Here is a 23,813-nt window from a genome sequence, read left to right as displayed (position 1 = left end):
GGCAGCGAGCCAACGATGTCCGACTGCACTGAGTTTGGCGGAGGTCAACACGTATGTTAACGGGTTGTTGTCAGTTCTTACAATAAATTTAGCACCATACAAGTAATCGTGAAACTTGTCCACGACAGCCCATTTTAATGCCAGAAATTCCAATTGATGGACTGGATAGTTGTGCTCTGAATCTTTAAGCTTGCGACTGGCAAAAGCTACTGGCCTGAGGCCCTCAGGATATTCCTGGTTCAGGACAGCGCCTAGCCCATTCATACTGGCGTCCACATGCAAGATGTAAGTCTTAGTGGGGTCAGCGAATGCCAACACTGGGGCATTGATCAAACAGTCACGGATCTGCTCAAAAGCTTCCTGGCAGGCTTGAGTCCACCGTTCTCCAAATGGCTCTGATGGCTTGAAATAGACTTTGCTTGGATCAACACTCTTTTTGGAATTGGGGTCTTTCCAAGTGGGGGCATAACCCTTGGTGAGCTCGGAGAGGGGACGGACAATGGCAGAATAATTTGCAATAAACCTCCGATAATAACTGCAAAATCCGAGGAAGGACTTGAGAGGTTTCAGGTGAGTGGGCGCTTTCCAGTGTTTTACTACTTCCACTTTGTCTGGATCAGTAGCTATTCCATTAGCAGAAACAATGTGACCCACATACTTAACTCGAGGCTGGCAAAATTGACATTTGTCAATAGAAACTTTCAATCCGACCTCCTCTAGTCTATCCAGTACCTTGAGGAGACGTTGCTCATGCTCTTCAAGTGTTTTTCCAAAGATGATGTCATCTAAATACACAAGGGCTTCCAGAAAATGCATATCGCCAACAGCTTTCTCCATTAAGCGCTGAAACGTCGCTGGCGCTCCTGTGATTCCCTGTGGCATGCGCTCAAACTGATAGAATCCGAGAGGGCAAATGAACGCCGTCTTCTCTTTGTCCTCCGGAGCCATCTCTATCTGGTAGTAGCCACTACGCAGATCTAGGACTGAGAACCACTGGCTGCCTGATAAGGAATCTAAGGCGTCGTCAATGCGTGGCATTGTGTATTGGTCTGGTGTGGTGCGGTTGTTAAGTGTCCTGTAGTCGATACATATTCTTATAGTCCCGTTCTTTTTGCGGACTACGACGATCGGTGAGGCATAAGGACTACGGGACTCTGTGATAATGCCAGCGGCCAGCAGTTGTTGTATGTGCCGCCGCACATCGTCAATGTCTGCAGGGGCTAGTCTCCTTGACCTTTCCCTGAAAGGTCTGGGGTCATGCAGGCGTATGTGATGTTCAGCCCCCTTGGCCAAGCCTACATCCCACTCATGCAGCGAGAAAACATTCCGCCTCTCAGCCAACTTTTGCTGAAACCGACTCTTCCACTCTTTAGGGATGGAGGAGTCCCCGAAATTAAAGAGACTTGGGTCTACAGTTTCAGCTGTGAGGTCGGAAGGCTGGATTGGGGTAACTGTATCCACAGCATACATCTCAGCAATGACGGTCCCCACTGGGATGGAAGTTGTCTTTTTGGATACGTTCTGAATCAGCACAGTGAAACTGTTGCTGTCTACATCAGCGTCTGAGAGCACACCAGGCTGTACCAGCACACTGGCAGGGAGTAACTGGGCAGTGGGTGCATCAATCAGCACAAGGTCTTTGGACGGGGCACTCTGTCTTTCTACTTTGCAGGTTGCATAGTACTTTGCACCTGGAGCAATAGAAAGTGGGCCGGGTCCTTTCCACTTTATCTGTCCCAAGACTTCATTCTTGGCTAGCTGTTCATGTGCTTTAACAGGGGCGTACACAGACTGAATTCTCATGGAGTGCACAGTGTTCTTGTCACCTTTTGTCTTCACCAGCTCCCATAGGCGGCGGAACAACGATGTATTGGTTCCAACCAGCACAGGGGTTTGTTGTTGGTTTCTTGGCTCAGGACAAATCAAAGCGAGCACTTCTACACGTCCCGACACACCAGTGATCTCCTTAGAAAACTCCATCTCAACAACAACATACCCTTTGTAAGGATACTCTGTGTCAGCGAGGCCCCAAAGTCCAAGGCGAGAGAGGGGTTTTATCGGGATACCTGGTAAGTGTTTGTTATACCAGCTATCAAAGATAATAGTCACATTAGACCCACTGTCGATGAGAGCATCGCAGACCACATCATTAACTTTGATCGTGTGTATAAACGATGGACCTACAAGACCCTCAGGTAAGTTAGTGTTGTTCTCTGGGACTTCAACCTTATTGGTTCTAGCTACACACTGCTCTTCATCTGCTGGCTTTGGGTTCTCTTTGTTGGGAAGAGGCGAAACTCGCACCAAGCGTATGAGCTTTCTGATGACTTTCTGGAGGTTCTCAGGGGCATTACATCTGGTGGCTAAGTGGCCATTTTCTCCACACCTATAACAGAAAAACTCATCATTGTCTTTGGGAGAGGATACTTTAAAAGGAGCAGGTTTGTGGCCTAGAGCTGCTTTGTATCGGTGAGTCTGTGGTGTGTATTCTCGTGGGGGGTCTGATGTGTATTTTACTGTCATTACACTCATTTTATTTTCTAGTGATTCCACTTGTTTCCTCAGTGATTGCAGTTCACTCTGTGACTCATTTGTCTGTTTTGGTTTCTCTTTAGGACCTTTAAAGGAAACATCAGATGGCGGTTGAGGCCGTGGGTTGTTTCTTTCCTCTAACTGTGTTCTCAACTCTTGAATCTGAGCTTGCAGTTCACCCTGAGAGACTGATTCAGATTCTTTTTCCTTTTCTGCTTGGATGGTGCGTACACGCTGAGGACGCATGGGTGTCACTTGGCTTTGTCTGGCTGACTGGCGACCTTCCTCTTCCATCACTTCTCTTAGCAGGTTCAGGAATGTAGGGGGATTACTGCTCCGCTCCCTAATTTTCAACTGAAGCAACATGATCTCAGAGGTGGACCCTCTAATAAGCTGCTCTAACCGAGCGCTGTTGGCAGCGCTAACAGGTAAACCACCTCCCTGTACTACTTTGACAAGGGATCTCTCTAGTCTTCGTAGGAACTCAGACAGACGCTCACCAGGCTGTTGGTGGAGGGCTCTAAACGACAGGTAAAGTTCTTCTGAGGACTCTACTATACCAAAAATGCTCTCTATAGCCTCCATGTACTCATGGGGGCTAGCATCAGGTTGAGTCAGACGCACAGCTTGAATGATCTCAAAGGCAGGCCCTTTGAGACTTTCCAATATCCGACGTCGTTTTTCTCTATCTGAGCACTCACCTTCCTCTACTAAGAGTGTTGCTTGCTCCAGCCAGTTGTCTAAAGACTCTTCTCCAGCGGGGGTGGGACTGACCCCAGAAAAGGTCCGCAGACGTCTGTATGGGTGGCTGTCAGGTTGTTTGTTCGTTCTGCTCATTACATCACCGACTGCACGGATGATGTCTTCAGGGTTGCTGTTACCCTCTTTGGTGGGGGAACATAGACCATGGATGTCCTCTAAGGTTCTCCCTTCACTCTGCAAAAAGGTAAGTAACTTCTCTTCAAAGTTAACAAGCTGAGGCTCTGTGTAGTAGACAGCTTTCCAACCACTTCCACCACTCACAGGCATTATCTCTGGGGGGATTTTAGAGGGGTCTATCTCTTCACGACACTCGCATAACACCATCAGCGATCGTTGTTGAGGGTGAAACATTCTGCCTCTGACTTTAACTTTTCCCAAGGCTTTGATAGTCTCTGCTGTTTCTTCAATATCTTCCCTTGAAACACCTTCAGGCACTCCATAAAGAAGGAGGGCATGTTTTACATCTACTGATTCTCCTTTGCACCAGTTAATTAGCTCAAGTTGTGATGGATTGCTTTTTCGGACTGCCATTATTGTTCTCTGTTTTAAATTACTTTTAATTATTGTAAGCACGTTACTTTTAAATGAATACTCTAAAGTTGTGGGGTCAAGTTACTTTTTATTGTCTAATATTTATTTTACGTTAATAAAACAAAATATTTCCCAGCGGTGCCTCCATTTATGTAACCCAGATCTCCTGGGCCTGAGTTCGTAAACACAAAAAAATGAATATGTTCTCAGACGAATATTTGAAACTATTCTTATCTTTTCATTAAATTCCTCTAATTAATATTGAAGACCACCACAACTGTATTTTAAACGTCAAAAACCTTCACAGGTGTTTATTTACAATATTAAACAAATGAAATTGCTGTGAGCTCCTCTCTCAGGAAGTAAAATATTTACAAAACAAAATAAATGCACAACAGTTGTATGAAAGGTAACTGAAATAATAAACTGTAGACTCTGTTGCAGGCCTGTAGTGATGCTCGGGTGCGGTGAGGCCTGAAAACTGTTATGGCCACTTCACTCAGCCAAGAGCGGAAAATAAAAGCACGTGCATTGTCATATCAGTTCAATACTCACAGGTCCAAACGAGGAGCAATAGGGCAATGTCACAGATAGGGGTGATGATGGCAGTCACAATCCAAATACAGGCAGCATACACAGCAATGGAAATCCAGGGAAGAAGAAAACAGCAGGGTCCATCCACCAGCAATCTCAGTTTCTCTCTCTTCACAGACGTCCGTCTCCTTTAATTACATGAACTCTGTTGAGCCATAATATCATCACACTAAATCGTACTGACTTAATGTTAGCCCGTTTTAGCATTGAAAACAACAACAGTGCTAAAGCTATGATAACCAGACACGTGATGCTAAGCTAGCGGGTGGCTAACTACATTACACTCCGGTCTTTTCCACTACAACATTAAGTTACAGCTCACAATTTAAGGCATCCACATTATATTTACCTTTGGCAGGTTACATAGAAGAGTTAATATATCAGGACCACGAGTAGTCGACCTCGAAGATACCTCTTAAATGTTTCCCACAGCACAACACTTTTCCTCAGGACATCTGGACTCTATCTCTCTCTCTGACCCACCTGCTCAAAGCATGCTGAACCACTACCTGCACGTCATGTCCCGCCCCATACAAGACGGATGACTTGGATTGGCTGTGACTTTGCTACTACCCAATGAGAAATGCAGAAACTGAATGATTGACACACACAACTGAGAAAAGTTAGATTGCACATTAAAAGCACTCAAATCAATAAGTCTCTCGTCTTCTCAATCACAGGGCCTTTTAACCACACATCTATTTATTGCTTTACTTTTTAACTGTAAATAGCTAAACTTCTTAACTGTACATATTATATTGTTTACATTTTATCCCATATTTAACCTTATTTTAACTACTATTTTTAATAATATGAACTTATCTAATTATCAGGAACTTTCTCTTTTAATACAACATTTGTTATGCTATTTTGAGATTAATTTTAGGCACTGTATCCTAGTGATTTTTATACAGGGCTACACCTGTAACGTGTCTGTGGAGATGGCAGTGGAACTGAACTCTAAACAAATGCAGTGTGTTGGTCGGTGGTGGGGGTAGGGGCAGTTGGGCTGAATATATGGCCTTTACACAATTACTTTTTTAGCCTTTGCTGGCTGGTGTTAATCTTGAAGGTTCAAGTGTGTGTGTGTGTGTGCTTCACACCGCAGTTCAGTCTTACACCTGACTGATAAGAGGCTGGGAAGAGCAGCTGACTGTTGTGGAGACTGTAAACTGGGAGCATCTTTTCATCATCTGGGATTCCAGTGCCAAGAGGCTGGGACCATGCCTGCGCACCATCAAGGGTGAACCAAGTCTATACCACAGCGACTCCCCCTAATTGACCAATCAAGTTCTACCTACTGTTATAAGTATTACACCCGCCGTCCGTTCGGGGCGACTCTTGACTACCCCATGCTACTAGACGGCGCCCATGGCTGTGCTGTACCTTTTCATTGCTTCTGAATAAATACTTGTTGAACCAAACCGAGACCGGCTCTTTTCTTATCTCGGGATAAAAGAACACGAACGTGCCACTCTCTCGGTTACAACATATTATCTCAGATGAACTTGACAGGCAAATGTTGAAATAAATTGCACTGTTTCTAATTGTTTTCATAGCATTGACCTTTGCTCATGGTATACAATGTAATTCATTACAGCACACTTACTTACATGAGAGAAATCTATATAAACTACAAATTCAGATTTGAAATCTATCTTAAGCCTGGTTATGCCAGATATTTTAGTTGGTACCTTAGTTAGTACATTTTACAAAAAGATGTTACCTCTGCACCACTGAGTGAAACTTTCCTGATTTGCTTTTGTAAAGCTCACAGCATTGTCGTTTACATGTGAAAGCCTCCCCTAGGCCTAGCAGCAAGAGGGTCACGTGCCAACATTCTCAGGCTTGAAAACTGCAAGAAACTGGAAGACCGCGTCAATTCCCGGCGGTTCATGCCGATTTTCTGTGCTGTCTGCAGATTCCTCTGAACAGGCGTTAACCTGATATTCCACCGAAATTTGCAGCGACACTAACTGACACAAATTCTTCTTTTCATGCAGTGCAGGATTTTATATACAGAAATAAATGTGTTATTAATATAACAGCTGTAAAGGGCCATAACTCTGGGATTTCACTTCTTAATCACCTCACCCTGTTTTCTTGGATATAACAAAAAGGAAATTTGAAATTCTGAAGTATTTTTAAACAATGTTAGCAAGTCAGTGGTATAATCAAGGGGTGCTTCTGTAATGACTAATCACATATACAGAGAAACAGTATTGAGTTTGTAATTCTGTTATTTTTCGTTACTATATAACTTGTTAGAGGAAGAATCTGTACCAATACATTTTAGTACAGATCCGGATCAGGGGGTAGCCAGAAATCTTCTTACTTTCTTAATCCTCGCAAGACAGAGCATCTTTCAAAATTCTGTGATTTGTCAGAGAAAAATTAATTGATCTTAAAAAGAAAAATCAAGGACTTCCGGTTGGCTACAGAACAGGATGGCGGGTTGAGCACTTTGCTCCCGCGAGTCAGCGTATTATTAACCCCCGCTAACTTAATTAAAACATAACGAAGTGGTCTCTTTTAAGATTATGATGGCGGGAAAGAAAGGCAGAGGTAAAGGGGCGCAAGATACAGCGGAAAAGGATTCTCACCGTGCAGAACAAGCCGAGGACGACATGCGGGGAGATGAGGGCCAACATGGCGGCGACTCAACACCGGGAGTGATGCGCACAGGGCTTGAAACTATAAGTAAGCAGATCAGCGATCTCAAGTCTGAACTAAAGGAAGACTTAAAAATGTTCAAAGACGAAATTAAACGTGACATGAGAGAAGAACTCATCGAGTTCAAACAAGATGTTAACCGGCAGCTAGCTACAAACATGCTAGCCATGCAGGAGCACAACGAGAAAATCAACGAGATGGCCACGCGGATCGACGACACCGAAACGTGGAGCGCGGAGGCTAACGCAGCCCTTCAGCAAACCATACAGGATCAGCAGAAGCTAGAAGACAAGCTGAATGACATAGAGTCGAGGGCAAGACGAAACAACCTGAGGATCCACGGTGTGCCGGAGGACGCAGAACGAGGCTCGGTGATGGAGTTTGTGGAAAAAATGCTCCGGTCCAAACTCAAGCTGAACGACGATGTGGATTTACAAATTCAACGCGCACACAGAGCCCTTGCGCCCAAACCGGGCCCAAACTCACCTCCGAGGTCTATTATCATTAATTTTCAGCAATACAGCACCAAGGAGATGGTAATCCAAAAAGCATGGTGACAGAAAATCACAATGGGAGAGAAACCGCTGTATTTTGATCATGACTATACAGCTACCGTTCTACAACAGCGCAAGGCGTTCACCAATATCAAAAAGGCTCTCAAGGAAAAGGGCATTCGTTTCCAGACGCCCTTCACGCGGATGCGCATTCACTGGGAGAGCGGTGTGCAGGTGTACGGCAGTGCCTGGGAGGCAGCGCAGGAGCTCCGGCAGCGGGGATACAGCGTGGAGGTGCCAGAGAGACCACCCGGTAGGAGTCACCTGTTGGAGCTTCTCCAACGGGCTACACCGTGGCAGCGAGTGGGATCAAGTGCAGATGTAGGCACTGCCAGACGCGCTAAAGAGCGCCTACGGAAATTTCAGCATTGACGCCAGGAAGAACGGTAGTGTTTAAAAAAACTGATGATATACAAGCGACCCTTAACATAAAGATAAACATTGTATTCATGCGCTGGCTGGCGGGGCAACGAGAGTTCGGCCCTACCAACGGACTCACACGTAAGTTCAAGTGACAGTTTGTAGCGGACTAATTGGGGAGGGGGCCCTTTCCTTGTGAGAGGTTTATTTCCCCCTCAGCTGAAAACTGAAGAATGCTCTTCAGACTTTGGAAGTCCTTTCACTTTATTATTATAATGCTTGTTCTAAGCCGTTCTGGGCTTGTTATTGTGTTCCAGTTATCATTGGTTACTATGTTAAGCCTGTGGAAACATAATGTTGTAAGATTGACTCAGTTAAGTTACGATGCAGCCTGATGAGGTAAAGCTAATGTCCTTAAATGTGAACGGTTTGGGAAACCCGATTAAAAGGTCTAAGGTAATGGCAAAATTGAAAAAAGAGAAGGCAGATATTATTTTTATGCAAGAAACCCATCTCTCCCAACAAGAGCATGAGAAATTGAAACGATTTGGTTTTAAAAATACTTTCTATAATTCATATGTGCAAAGTCATAGAAGAGGGATTGCTATTCTGGTCGCTAATAAATTCAAATTTGAATCATTTAAAGAAATAAAAGAAAAGGAGGGCAGATATCTTATTGTTAAGGGTAGGATTGAACAGGATATAGTAACCTTAGTAAATGTATATGCACCACCTGATACTAACAAACTGTTTTTCAAATCATTAATGGATGTGATTGCACTGGCAGCTGAGGGTGTCTGTATATGTGGTGGAGATTTAAATGTAGTATTAAATCAACATTTAGACACAACTAGCTTAACGAGAAATAGAAATAAATTATCAAAATTGATTAACACAGCCTGGGATGATATCGGGTTTTGTGATGTCTGGAGACATATTAATCCATTTGACACAAATTACACTCACTACTCGGCTCCACATTGTACTTACTCCAGGATAGATTATTTTTTTATGCCAAAAAGTGACTGTTATAGGGTAAAAGAATGTAGAATTGGGGTAGCTGATGTCTCTGACCACAGTGCTGTGTACTTGACAGTTCAAATACAAGGAAGGAAGAGGAAGACGGGTTGGAGGTTAAATGTAGGTATGTTAAATAACAAAGCAGCTGTAGAACAGATAAAACTGGAAATTAAGGATTATTTGAAGATAAATGACAACGGAGAGGTGGACCCATCTATACTGTGAGACTCATTGAAGGCGGTGATGCGTGGGAATTTGATTGCTTTAACAGCATTAAACAAAAAAAAGAAAATCATGGAATATAATAACCTGGTATTAGATTTATCAAATGTGGAGCAACAACATAAAAAAAACAGAGACCCAGAACTGCTGGTGCATATAAAACAATTAAGGAAAAAGATGAATGATCTATTAGAACAAGAAGTTGAGAAGACGGCCCGATTCTATAAGCAGACCTATTATGAATCAGGTCCTAAAGCAGCCAAATTACTTGCCCGACGCTTGCGTAAACAACAAGTGGATAGTACCATCCATAAGATACGGGACCCAGAAACAAATCATTTGAAATATCAACCAGAGAAAATAGAGGCCATTTTTCTAAATTATTATAAACAATTGTATACAGAGACCTCTGATACCAAAGTGGAAGCCATGCAAATGTTTCTTAATGAGCTTGATTTGCCTTGTATTGGCAAAGTACAAAATGATTTCATTATAGCAGATTTTACACTAGAAGAAATAAATAATGCAATTGGCAACTTAAAATCAAGTAAGACTCCAGGTAGTGATGGCTTCCCTGCGGAGTGGTATAAAACCTTTAAAGAAGAACTAGCTCCACTCCTGCTAAAAACATTTAATTGGATTAAAAGAGAATGTAAACTTCCACCATCATGGAATGAGGCAGTCATTACAGTACTCCCAAAGGAGGGCAAAGATAGGGAATTTAGTAGTAATTATAGGCCTATTTCAATTCTCAATGTAGATTATAAAATGTACACAGCCATTATCGCAAAAAGACTTGAGAATATTCTCCCACAATTAATAGATGAAGACCAAACAGGATTTGTAAAAAGCCGACAAACGCATGACAATATTAGAAGGACTCTACATTTGATGGATAGAATAGAAAGGGAAAATAAAAAGGCGGTAGTGCTAAGCCTCGACGCCGAAAAGGCTTTTGATCGGGTCAATTGGCAATTCCTGTATCAAACTTTAGATAGATTTGGCTTCAATGAGCAATCTGTAGATCTAATAAGAACACTTTATCAACAGCCAACAGCAAAAATTAAAATTAATGGGTCATTATCTCCATCATTTATATTACAAAGAGGAACTAGACAAGGTTGTTGTCTCAGCCCCACATTATTTGCTTTTTATATTGAACCGACTACAAGGCATCACAATTGGACATAGAGATCATTTAATTAGTTTATTCGCGGACGATATTTTGGTCCATTTAGTGGATCCTGAGAAGTCGTTCCCCATATTGATGGACATCCTCGAAGAATTTAATTATTATGCTGGTTACAAACTAAATATTACAAAGACACAACTTTTGTCATTTAATTACAAGCCTTCAGAAGAAATAAAACATAGGCATGATTTAAAATGGGATATGGAAGAAATAAAATATTTAGGCGTAATCATTACAAAAAATTTGAACAGATTATACGAGGCAAACTATAATTTGATTAATCAGAATATTAAAAAGGATATTGAACGATGGTCCACCTATCCATTGGATTTTGGCAGTAAGATAAATGTAATTAAAATGAACATGTTGCCTAGATTGCTATACCTGTTTCAAGCTTTGCCAGTAGGGGTTCCTAAACACCAGTTCTTTACCTGGGATAGACTTATTTCTAGGTTTATCTGGGATGGAAAGAAGCCTAGAATAAGATACACAACACTGCAGTTGGCCAAGCATAAAGGAGGAATGGCACTCCCAAATCTCAAAGATTATTTTTATGCAGCTCAGTTCCGTCCCCTTTTTCTGTGGTGTAATGATAACTATTTTGCTAGATGGAAGGAAATTGAGACATATGTTGAGGGTTATCAGATCCAGTCGGTTTTAGGAGAAAAAGAAATCCCCCTATTAGTCAAAAGTCAAATAGATTCAATAACCTCCGGCTCTCTGGAGTTTTGGTTTGATTTTGTAAGGCAATTCAAACTAAGGAAAGACCAGAAAGTACTTAGATGGTTAGCCTTTGACACTCAATTTAGACCAGGAGATAATGATGCCATATTTAAGCAATGGGGAGTAAAAGGTATTAAGGCAGTGTGTACACTGATGGAAAAAAACAAAGAATTACAGACTTTCCAAAAACTAAAAGAAACATTTTCTCTTCATAATCGGGACTTATTTAGGTATATACAATTTAGAGATTATTATAATAAAGAATTGAAGATGGAAATTTCTCACGAAATAAACCCAGTTATAAAGAATATGATCAATGCATATAAACCAAATAGTAAAAGTGTAAAAGTAATCTCCATGTTTTATGACAGTATTATGGAATGTAAGGGTAACTCAACATTGTATCTAAAATTAAGGTGGGAAAAAGAATTAAATGTAGACATTTCATCAGATGTATGGTACGATATGTGTGAAACTCAACATACTTCCACAAATTCACAACAATTGAGGGTTTTCAACTGGAAAAATTTGGTGCGGTTTTTTATTACACCTAAAATCAGCAGTAAAGCATCTTTAACACCCCAACCATGTTGGAGACAGTGTGGCTGCTTAGAAGCACACCACACGCATATTTTTTGGAGTTGTGAAAAACTGAAGTCATTTTGGAAAGAGGTACATTTAATCTTAATTAATGTGCTTGGATATAAGATCCCTTTGTCATGCACTGTCTTGTACTTAAGTCACATTTCACTGGTTACTCTACAGAGGGACAGATACTTGGTAAAAGTACTCCTTACAGCAGCAAGGAAAACCATAACTAGAAGCTGGTATAAACCTGATTCACCTAAACAGCAACAATGGTTTGATGTCATTCAGGAAATAAGGACAATGGAACGACTGACTTGTGTGATACGTTTGAGGTTAGATTTGTATGCTAAGAGATGGCAGAAGTGGATACTTTACTTCGACGAACTATAAGGACACTGGCTCACAGTCTGTTTGCATTCAAGTGTAAGGCAGCTACTTGAGCTGCGCTTAATCTTTACATAGGTATGGATTTCATCTTTTTATCTACACCAAGTTTTCCCGCAGGCTCCGTTTTTGTTTGTTTTTGTTATAATTGTTTGTTCATTACTGTATGTTTGTTTTATCTGCACTGAATTAACATCTGCAAGTTGATCTTACTATGTGTAGTTGTGATGTGCTAAAAACTCAATAAAAACTAAAGTATAAAAAAAAAAAGAAAATCAAGCAAGTCCAAGGGACTGATATTTACGAGTTACCTTTGAGCATGTTTCGTGACACGTTTTATTTGTCTGTTCCACTGCAGTAAATTGCTTAAACTATTATAAGCGTGAATATTTCTGTTGTATGTGTTTAAATTCTACATCCAAAATCATCTAATGACATCTCAGACACTGCTTACACTCAGTGGAGTTGATGAATAAAAATGAGGAAGACTTGATTCAGTTAAGCACATCACAACTTATAATCTACTACGATATCTGTCAAGCTGTGAAAATAGTTTATTTGCAGTTAACTCGACACCTTTAAAACTACAACTCAAAGTGTCATTGGTGGTATTTTTCCCATCAAATGTCTCTTTGAGTTTTGTTCTGGCCTGAATAGGATAATGTAGCATTTTGGAACAAAAATGCATATCAGCAAGCCAAAGCTGGAGGCCAGAATAGCAAATATCTCCACAGCCACAGTGAACTTCCCAGGAGAGCTGACATATGCCGGGATGAATGTGATCCAGACTGCACAAAATATCAACATGCTGAAGGTGATCAGTTTGGCCTCATTAAAGCTGTCTGGCAGCTTCCTGGCAAAAAAAGCAAGAATGAAACACAAGAGAGCAAGAAGTCCGATGTAACCCAGCACAGCCCAGAACCCGACAGCTGACCCCAGAGCGCACTCTAAGATGATCTTATCTTTATAGTATTTCATGTTCATCCTAGGGAATGGAGGGTTGGTTGTGAGCCAAAGTACACAAATTACAACCTGAACCAGGGTGAAACTTAGAACACTGAGCCTCTGCTGTGCAGGACCGAACCATTTCATCATATTTCTGCCTGGAAGTGTCGCCCTGAAGGCCATTAACACCACTATAGTTTTCCCGAGGACACAAGAGATGCAGAGGACGAAGGTGATGCCAAACGCAGTGTGTCGCAGCATGCAGGACCACTCAGAGGGCCGGCCGATGAAGGTGAGGGAGCACAGGAAGCACAGAGTCAGGGAGAAGAGCAGCAGGAAGCTCAGCTCGGAGTTGTTGGCTTTAACAATGGGAGTCTCTTTATGAGTCAGAAAAATGATTGACGTCAGTAGAGATAAAAATATGCCTACACAACCAAATCCAGTTAAAAGTGCCCCCATGATCTCTTTGTAGGAGAGGTACTCAGTCGGCTTCGGGAGACACTGGTCTTTGTTTTCATTCGGCCAAAGTTCAGGTGGACAGATCAAACAGTCAGGAGAATCTGAGAGTGGAAATAGAGAGAGAGATTTTAAATCATGCATTTCTTTCCTTTTTATTGTTTCTACTGCAAACATGAATTAATTAATTTTCTGTCTCACTTGTCTCATTACTAATCGTTCCCTCGGGGCACTCAAAGCAGTCGAAGCAGCACACAGGTTTATGCTTGGTTAACGCCTTCCGAGTCCCTGGGGGACACGGCTCTCTGCAAACAGACCTCGGCAACTGATTAGAGAAAACACGATGTGTGAATATTCATAAATGCACATAAATGCACTGTAGGAAAAAAATGTAATTCAGCTGGGAGAAATAATTAGACAGATGGTTACTTCACCTGCATACTGTTTCCTCCCCAAACTATCTTGGTATTGTCTTTTAGTTTGAATTTCTCCCCCTCTGGAAGAGACGTGTCAAATTGACCGATGTTCACGATCTCAACAGATCCGTTGTCTTTTATTTGCCAGTTAACTAAGTCGTACTGGGCAACTGAGTCTCCATTTTCATCAAAGAAAACCTTGGCCCCACTCTGTGTTGTGAAGTTCACGTACTTAATTTGCTCCAACACCTGTAAGAGGACAATCAGGACATTTCAGCATATTTCCGAGAAACCAATACAATTTGTAGTTAATATTAAAATCTGAAAGTTTTTGCATTAACATCAAGGTAAGTAAAACATTAAAATGAAGTATATTATGCCTGAGTTAATATACCAGAACTTACTAATTTAGGCTGAACTTGGTCTTTAGTCACGCAGGACTTTCCAGTGGTTGGATTTGAGCCATTGTGACATTGCAGTAGTGCGTGAATAGCATATGCCACCAAGTAGACAGCTTTGTAAACATTATTCTCTGCCCTAAAATGTGTCACGTCTGTGTAGTCACTGGAGACTGTGCTGAGATCTTCTGTGCCAGTACACGTAGCAGAAGTATTTGACGGAGAGAAGCTGCAGTCAAAGAACGACTCCCAAATATCTTTAACTATAGCACTCTGTGGTTCGTCAGAGGGCTTAAAGCTGAGTAAGAATTCACCAAGACCTGGTATGGAGGCCTGAGGGAGGGCGAAGCCCATCGCCCCCTGCAAAAGGCTCTTTCTCCCATCAGAAGCCAGGTCCGTTTGAGTGATCCAAGCCTCACTGCCAACCCATTGCTTTCCAGTAATATTATACTTCTTTATTTCTGACAAGAACGATTTGGTGGGGGCTAAGGGCATAAACAAGAGGACCACCTTGGACGTGGATTTTCTCAGAGCCTCCACAATAGCAATAAATTTTACATTTGTATCTGAGTGAGGTAACCGGTATTCAACACATATGCCCTCTTTTTCTGCTTCCTTTGCAAATGCCGTTGTACCTGCGTCTGAATACAAGCCCTTAGAATGAATAATCCCCACCCAGCGCCAGTCAAAGTATTTCATGAGCTGCACTAGACCGATGACTTGGAAGCGGTCACTGGGCACTGTTCTGAAGAATGTGGGGAACTGCCTTTTGTCACCCAAGCAAGCACAAGTGGAGAAATGGCTCACCTTCAAAGAAAGAAAACATGTTAACCACAACAAGGCAGAATAAACGTTCTTCAAAGATGGAAACATGAATAAATCCCAGTTATTTCCCAATCACATGACCTCACCTGTGGAATGGATAGCGGGCTGAGTATGATGTTTATACCTTTACTCACTCCGGAGGAGGAATGGCCCAGGAGAGCCTGTATCTGATCAGCGCAGCCCTTTGAGTCCTCTCCGTTTACGGCTTCCACCGCTGCTCGAATCAGGTTCTCATCCCCACAGCCACTGTACAGCCTGTAGCCCAGACTCAATCCAGGAAGAAGCTTAGTATCTCTATTGATCTCCTCCACTGTAAACATCACTATCCTGGCAAACTTCAGTTCCCTGTCATCCAGCCTACACACAGTGTTCGCTTGTTATTAATAAATTACATTAGAGCTGATCACATTCACACACAAAATATACACAGGTTCTACCGCATATTCGCTTACTTTTCGCAGTATGTATACGGCAATGCGTGGTAGCCATTGTCAATCAATTTGCGTGTAATAGACAAAGAGAAAACTCCCCCGATAATGAGATCACCATCTTTAGAAAACTCCTTGAACCCTGTTTGCCCAATCAGTTTGTATGTTTGTTTTTCTGACTTTATCCCTGCCAGCAGAGTGAAGAGGATACAAGTGATCCAACCCATCACGAGTCTCCCTATCCCTAGCAACTCTGACCTGGGAACTGACCTTTATAGTGTTTCTTTGTACCATGAGAGAAGAATCAACAGCCAATGTGAACATATTCCCAAATCCCATGAGATTATTCTCAACGCACTACTGCACTTCTAAAAAACCCAGCCCAATGACTGATGTGTAGGAGACATCACTGATTTACCTGTTACCTCTGAGGATCTGCACAGGATTGTAAAATAATAAATACATTGTGGAGAGAAGTTGTTTCGTTGTGCTGTATCTGTTTAAACGTTGCATAGAATTGTCCAGTCAAATGCAACACAAACCCCGAGCTTCCTAACCTCCTCAGTGAAAGCCAGGATCCCATTACGGCCATAGTCATTGTCTGACTGTATGATGCCAATCCACTGCCAGCCAAAACGTTTGACCAGAGCTGCCAAGGCTTTGGCCTGGAAGTAGTCGCTGGGGATCGTCCGGAAAAACCCAGGGTATTTAGCTCTATCACTCAGGCAGGCACATGTCGAGAAGTAACTCACCTATGAAAATATCATCACAATAATTCTGAAACAACTAAATACTACAAACAAACTAAGAAAACATCAAATACATGTAATTTCTTACTATTGGCACTTGAAATGGTCCGAGAGTTCCAGCCACAGCTAAGGACTGAGACGATCCCGGCTCTGCTATGAGAGCAGATACAGCCGGAGGACAAGCAGAGGTTGAGTCCATCTCCTCTGCTCCGCTGGCCAGTGTTAGTGCGGCACGTAAAGTGTTCGTGGGAGATGCACAAGAGTTAAGGATTCTGTAGCCAAGAGTGATGTTTGGCAGGAGAGCAGGTTCTTTGTTAATTTCTTCAATTGCAAATATCATAACTTGGGTCCATCTGCAAGCTCGCAGGTCAAATCTAAAATAATTGAAATAGATTTTATATGTAAGAGCTGCAGCTTTGCAGATTTAAAACTTCAGACGCAACTTACCCAGCACACTTCACTGCAGGTGGCTCCTTTTCAAACGTGTAGGTGCTGCTGATCTCTTTGTTGAAAACTGTGAAAATCCCCCCGATCATTATATCTCCCTGCTTGAACAAACTTGGCATATCAAACCTGGCAAACAGTTCACAGCCTGACACTCAGTTAAGTGTAAAAATAACAATAATAATAGGACAAATAAAACTATGAATACAAAAAAGTCTAAAACTAATTAAACAAGTGATGTTATGCTAGTCAACAACTTAATGCATCATTCATGTCATTCAAAATCAAAAACACCAAAGTCTAATAAATAGTCTGTATCCCTTTGTTAATGACATATTTAATGCTGCAGAAAGTGCTGTTGATATTTTAGTTGCAAGGCGATGTCAGTTTTGTGCAGTAAGGAAATGCAAGCAGGTGTGTTCTTCATGATGTACAAAAAAATACAAAAATATGAGACCTTGTGTTCCAGGAATCTTCTCTTACTTTCTTTATCATTGCGAGACAGAGCATCTTTCAACATTTATTTAATTTGTCAGTGAGCAATTGATGAACCTTGAAAAGAAAAATTACTGTTTGACTGTTGGGCCTTGGAGGAGGTATGTACTCCACTGAGTGCAGTTGTAGTGGCTTATAGTGGAGCCTGTTTCTTGACACTATATTTGTCTGTTACACTGCAGTAAATTGAATAAACTATTATAAGTGTAAATATTTCTGTTGAATGTGTTTAAATTCTACATCCAAAATCAATCAGATACTGCTTACACTCAGTGGAGTTGATGAATAAAAATGAGGAAGACTTGATTCAGTTTAGCACATCACAGCTTATAATTTACAACTATGTCTGTCAAGCTGTGAAAATAGTTTATTTGCAGTCAACTTGACACCTTTAAAACTACAGCTCAAAGTGTCGTTGGTGGTATTTTTCCCATCAAATGTCTCTTTGAGTTTTGTTCTGGCCTGAATAGGATAATGTAGCATTTCGGAACAAAAATGCATATCAGCAAGCCAAAGCTGGAGGCCAGAATAGCAAATATCTCCACAGCCACAGTGAACTTCCCAGGAGAGCTGACATATGCCGGGATGAATGTGATCCAGACTGCACAGAATATCAACATGCTGAAGGTGATCAGTTTGGCCTCATTAAAGCTGTCTGGCAGCTTCCTGGCAAAAAAAGCAAGAATGAAACACAAGAGAGCAAGAAGTCCGATGTAACCCAGCACAGCCCAGAACCCGACAGCTGACCCCAGAGCGCACTCTAAGATGATCTTATCTTTATAGTATTTCATGTTCATCCTTGGGAATGGAGGGTTGGTTGTGAGCCAAAGTACACAAATTACAACCTGAACCAGGGTGAAACTCAGAACACTGAACCTCTGCTCTGCAGGACCGAACCATTTCATCATATTTCTTCCTGGAAGTGTCGCCCTGAAGGCCATTAACACCACTATAGTTTTCCCCAGGACACAAGAGATGCAGAGGACGAAGGTGATGCCAAACGCAGTGTGTCGCAGCATGCAGGACCACTCAGAGGGCCGGCCGATGAAGGTGAGGGAGCACAGGAAGCACAGAGTCAGGGAGAAGAGCAGCAGGAAGCTCAGCTCGGAGTTGTTGGCTTTAACAATGGGAGTCTCTTTATGAGTCAGAAATATGATTGAGGTCAGCAGAGATAAAAATATGCCCACACAACCAAATCCAGTTAAAAGTGCCCCCATGATCTTTTTGTAGGAGAGGTACTCAGTCGGCTTCGGGAGACACTGGTCTTTCTTTTCATTCGGCCAAAATTCAGGTGGACAGATCAAACAGTCGGGAGAATCTAAGAGTGGAGATAGAGAGAGAGATTTTAAATCATGCATTTCTTCTTTTTTATTGTTTCTACTGCAAACATGAATGAATTCATTTTCTGACTCACTTGTCACATTACTAATTGTTCCCTCGGGGCACTCAAAGCAGTCGAAGCAGCACACAGGTTTATGCTTGTTTATCGCCTTTCGAGTCCCTGGGGGACACGGCTCTCTGCAAACAGACCTCGGCACCTGATTAGAGAAAACACCATGTGTGAAAATTCATAAATGCAGCCAAATGCACTGTAGGGAAACACTGTTATTCAGCTGGGTGAATGAATGCGACAGATGGTCACTTCACCTGCATACTGTTTCCTCCCCAAACTATCCTGGTGTTGTCTTTTAGTTTGAATTTCTCCCCCTCTGGAAGAGACGTGTCAAATTGACCGATGTTTACGATCTCAACAGAGCCGTTGTCTTTTATTTGCCAGTTAACTAAGTCGTACTGGGCAACTGAGTCTCCGTTTTCATCAAAGAAAACCTTGGCCCCACTCTGTGTTGTGAAGTTCACGTACTTAATGTGGTCCAACACCTGTAAGAGGACAATCAGGACATTTCAGCATATTTGCGAGAAACCAATACAATTTGTAGCTAATATTCAAATGTTAAAGTTTTTGCATTAACATCAAGGTAAGGAAAACATTCAAATTAACTATCTTAAGCTTGAGTAAATATACCAGAACTTACTAATTTAGGCTTAACTTAGTCTTTAGTCACGCAGGACTTTCCTGTGGTTGGATTTGAGCCATTGTGACATTGCAGTAGTGCGTAAATAGCATATGCCACCAAGTACACAGCTTTGTACACATTATTCTCTGGCCTAAAATGTGTCACGTCTGTGTAATCACTGGCGACTGTGCTGAGATCTTCTGTGCCAGTACACGTAGCAGAAGTATTTGATGGAGAGAAGCTGCAGTCAAAGAACGACTCCCAGAAATCTTTAACTATAGCACTCTGTGGTTCGTCAGAGGGCTTAAAGCTAAGTAAGAATTCACCAAGACCTGGTATTGAGGCCTCAGGGAGAGCGAAGCCCATTGCCCCCTGCAAAAGGCTCTTTCTCCCATCAGAAGCCAGGTCTGTTTGAGTGATCCAAGCCTCACTGCCAACCCATTGCTTTCCAGTAATGTTATACTTCTCTATGTTCGACAAGAACGATCTGGTGGAGGATAAAGGCAAAAACAAGAGGACCACCTTGGACGAGGATTTCCTCAGAGCCTTCACAATAGCAGGAAATTTTACATTTGTATCTGAAAGAGGTAACCGGTATTCAACACATATGCCCTCTTTTTCTGCTTCCTTTGCAAATGCTGCTGTACCTTCGTCTGAGTACAAGTCCTGAGAATAAATAATCCCCACCCAGCGCCAGTCAAAGTATTTCATGAGCTGCACCAGACCGATGACTTGGAAGCGGTCACTGGGCACAGTTCTGAAGAATGTGGGGAAATGCCTTTTATCACTCAAGCAAGCACAAGTGGAGAGATGGCTCACCTTCAAAGATGGCATGTTAACCACAACAAGGACGAATAAACTTTCTTCAAAGATGGAAACATGAATACATCCCAATTATTTCCCAATCACATCTCCTCACCTGTGGAATGGATAGCGGGCTGAGTATGATGTTTATATCTTTACTCACTCCGGAGGAGGAATGGCCCAGGAGAGCCTGTATCTGATCAGCGCAGCCCTTTGAGTCCTCTCCGTTTACGGCTTCCACTGCTGCTCGAAGCAGGTTCTCATCCCCACAGCCATTGTACAGCCTGTAGCCCAGACTCAATCCAGGAAGGAGCTTTTTATCTTGATTGATCTCCTCCACTGTAAACATTACTATCCTGGCAAACTTCAGTTCCCTGTCATTCAGCCTACACACAGTGTTGGCTAGTTATTAATAAATGAAAAAAGAGCTGATCACATTCACACATAAACGTGACGACCTGATTATATGACATACACACGTTTTAACGCACATTCACTTACTTTTTGCAGTATGTATACGGCAATGCGTGGTAGCCATTGTCAATCAATTTGCGTGTACTAGACAAAGCAAAAACTCCTCCGGTAATGAGATCACCATCTTTAGAAAACTCCTTGAACCCTGTCTGCCCGGTCACTTTGCATGTTTGTTTTTCTGACTTTATTCCTGCCAGAAGAGAGAAGAGGATACAAGTGATCCAACCAATCACGAGTCTCCCTATTCTTCACTGAGGCAACTCTGACCTGGGAACTGACCTTTATAGTGTTTCTTTGTACCATGAGAGAAGAATCAACAGCCAATGTGAACATACCCCCAATTCCCTTGAGATTATTCTCAACGCACTACTGCACTTCTAAGAAACCCAGCCCAATGACTGATGTGTAGGGTACAGAACTGATTAACCTGTTACCTCTGAGGATCTGCACAGGATTGTAAAAGAATAGATACATTGTTGAGAGAAGTTGTTTTGTTGTGCTGTATCTGTTTAAACGTTGCTTTCAATTACAGATGTTTGCTAGTGGTGGATCTCTAATAACATAGACAGGTAATAAAAACAATAACAATAATATTAATAACTAGGGCTATGTTGTGGCACTGAACGGGCCAGAGCACACACAACTCGGGACCTGTTGCTGTTGGTGGAGAGAAAAGTTTGATGTTTTCCTTCACGTTCAAATGGGCCAATATCATTACACAGTGACAATAATCTGGTTTATTTGAAAGAAAAAGCCATTCATTTGTGAAATTTTGCATGATAAATGGTGTCGTATATTCTGTAAATTGAAGTTAAACAGCAACAATGCAGAGCTGTTGATCAACTGTAGATATGACAACTAGATGGAAGCAGTGAACCAATCCTCTTTCTCAGGTATGTTGATGGAGGGCATTTTTCAAAGTTCATCAAAATATCAATAATTCCCTTCACAATTTCATGTTTCTTCTCTTGTTGGATCTCAGAGTGAGTTGGTTTGTTTTCAGGGTTTTGCTCTGACGAAAACAACAATTAATGTTTGACGAATAAAACACAGGTTTGCATGATTAAATCAAGTTACTCAAGTGAAACTCAAACTCACGACACAAGCTGTAGACTCCTCGGCACATTCAAAATCCTCTTTAGCTCAGCTTTGTTTTCCACCCAGGGCAAACGTTATCTGTGCAGGACAACTGCAGCTTGTTGTGCAATAAAGCATTAAACGTGATACCATAAAATGTTGTGCCTTTCAGCATTCAATAAATTTGGTTATCAAAATAAAATATTGAATATTAATATTAAATAATTACTTTGAATTGATTAAAGTTACCTCGGGGCACCACCCTTCAAAGGAAGGGAAAACATAGCCAATTAATAATTTAGTCTCATAAAATTATTAACTACAAATTTGGAACTCTGATTAACAATTAAATTAATAACTATTACCATATAGATAGTTTGCTAAGTTGAAAGATATAGAGTTATTGACAGTGTAGAGGTTGGCAAAATTCACTTATGCAACAATATGAAAAAACATTTGGGAAAGAAACATTTATTATGAATATAATAAAGTATAAAACACAAATCTAAAACTAATGGTGTACTTACTAAAGATGTGTATGTGAGTGTATGTGTCTGTGTGTGTAGGCATGCTTCCAAAATGGTGGCTGGCCACCGTAAAGATAACGGCCTCCCCCCTTCTTTGGAATGTTTACGACATGAAGCGGGGGTGAGAGAGATATGTGCTGCGATATGCATGTGTCTGTGTTTGTGCCAAGTTAAAGAAAGAGTGTGGAGTGAAATGCATACAAAGACTGTGAAGAGCCTAACAAACTAACATTAATTTTCAAATAACTTCTAACCAAAATATCACATCAACACAAATCACATATAACCATCAAACAGAAACAAATAAACAGCCTTTGCTTAGCCTAGTATAATTATTAAGCACAGTTGTGTTACCCGTCCATGAAAGGGGAAAAAGGTTGCTGTACTGTTCGAAGTTCTGTGAAGTCTTCTTTCTGGTTTTGTGGCTTCTGCCTTTGTGGTTCTGCTGTTCGTGAGACCCTCGCATTGCTGCTTGAAGGTTGATAGAGCTTGGATTGGAGGATGTTTCCTTGTTGAGTTGAGCCGGAAAAATGCACCTATGAGCTCTTCTCGGAGACAGGAATCAGAAAGAGGCTGGACAGCCTTCTCCTCTCTAGGTTGGCGTAGAAAGAGAATGAAGAAAAGGGGAACAGGCCTTAAACGGCCCGGTGCGACAAGGTTGTTTTCACACCTCTGTGCAATTGTAGGCCTCCTGGGAGACGGAGTTCTGGAGGCTCTGGTTTTCTCCAGAGCAAAGGACATGGGGCTTTAAGCTTTTGACTACACATGTAGGCCCGAACTGTGGTTCACAAATACAAGGTCCCAACAAGCGTCATTGTCACTCATCAGCCGACAGCAGAGAAAGTTACTAGAGGAAATTACACAGCCACTCCCCATGTGGTACTATGTAATGTTCTTGTTTTACTAGTTGAAGTAGGGACATGTAACGATCTGGCACTTTGTCCTTTGCATTATAAATTCTAAAAGTGTGTTTTGTTTATTCTAGTAGATCCTGTTGTTTATGTTCAAAGTGTTTTCATGTTTTTCACACTGTGTTTCTGTTTCCTGTTTTATTTTGTAGTCTCTGTTTCTTGTGTGTTGTTCCTGTCTTCACTTCCTGTCTGTGATTGTCTGTCCCAGTCCTCATGTGTTACACCTGTGTTCAATTGCCCCTGCCTTCCCTGTGTGTATTTAAGCCTCTTTCCTTCCCTTTGTCCTTGTCTTGTTCTTGTCGTTCAGGTCAATGTTCCACGGTGCTGTCCTTTCCTGCATTCCTGTCCTGTCCTCCTGAGCCTCTTATAAGCTTTCTTGTGCTTTAGTTTTTTCCCTTTAGTGTTCATGTTTGTTTTGTTAGTTAAAGAGCTTGTTTCTTTCAAATTACCTTTTATTTAAAAACTATGCATCTGGGTCCTACTCCTCCCCCCAAATCCTTACAGGACAGGCCGGTCGGAAGGTAAACTTTGAACATTTAATGATGGAAAATAAAACCATTATCTGATGAAAAGTGTGTGTGGGGGGGAATTGAAATTTACAATAAGTCAGTTTGCATAAAACCTGTCACACTTTTCATTATACATGTTGAGTTCAACAACAATGATCTCCATTAACTTCAATCAAATTGCGTATTAGCTGTAAGACACAAAAAT

At 41.7% G+C, this 23,813-nt stretch overlaps 1 protein-coding gene and 1 pseudogene across 1 annotated transcript; both read right to left on the bottom strand.

Moving 5' to 3' along the window:
- Positions 1-12,726: 12,726 nt before the first annotated feature.
- On the bottom strand, positions 12,727-16,888 carry LOC133003517 (extracellular calcium-sensing receptor-like). Its single transcript, XM_061073273.1, has 7 exons — positions 16,800-16,888; positions 16,441-16,726; positions 16,115-16,355; positions 14,357-14,916; positions 13,971-14,201; positions 13,738-13,861; positions 12,727-13,640 (listed from the first exon to the last, which is right to left on the bottom strand). The coding sequence occupies exons 1-7, from the start codon at positions 16,886-16,888 to the stop codon at positions 12,727-12,729; spliced, it is 2,445 nt and encodes an 814-aa protein (XP_060929256.1).
- An 807-nt stretch (positions 16,889-17,695) lies between these two features.
- On the bottom strand, positions 17,696-22,654 carry LOC133002923 (extracellular calcium-sensing receptor-like; annotated as a pseudogene).
- Positions 22,655-23,813: the final 1,159 nt, after the last annotated feature.

This window comes from Limanda limanda, chromosome 6 (genome assembly GCF_963576545.1).
Source record: "Limanda limanda chromosome 6, fLimLim1.1, whole genome shotgun sequence".
NCBI lineage: Eukaryota > Metazoa > Chordata > Actinopteri > Pleuronectiformes > Pleuronectidae > Limanda > Limanda limanda.
The sequence above is the reverse complement of the archived record's forward strand: the minus strand, read 5'-3'. Positions and strand labels throughout refer to the sequence as shown.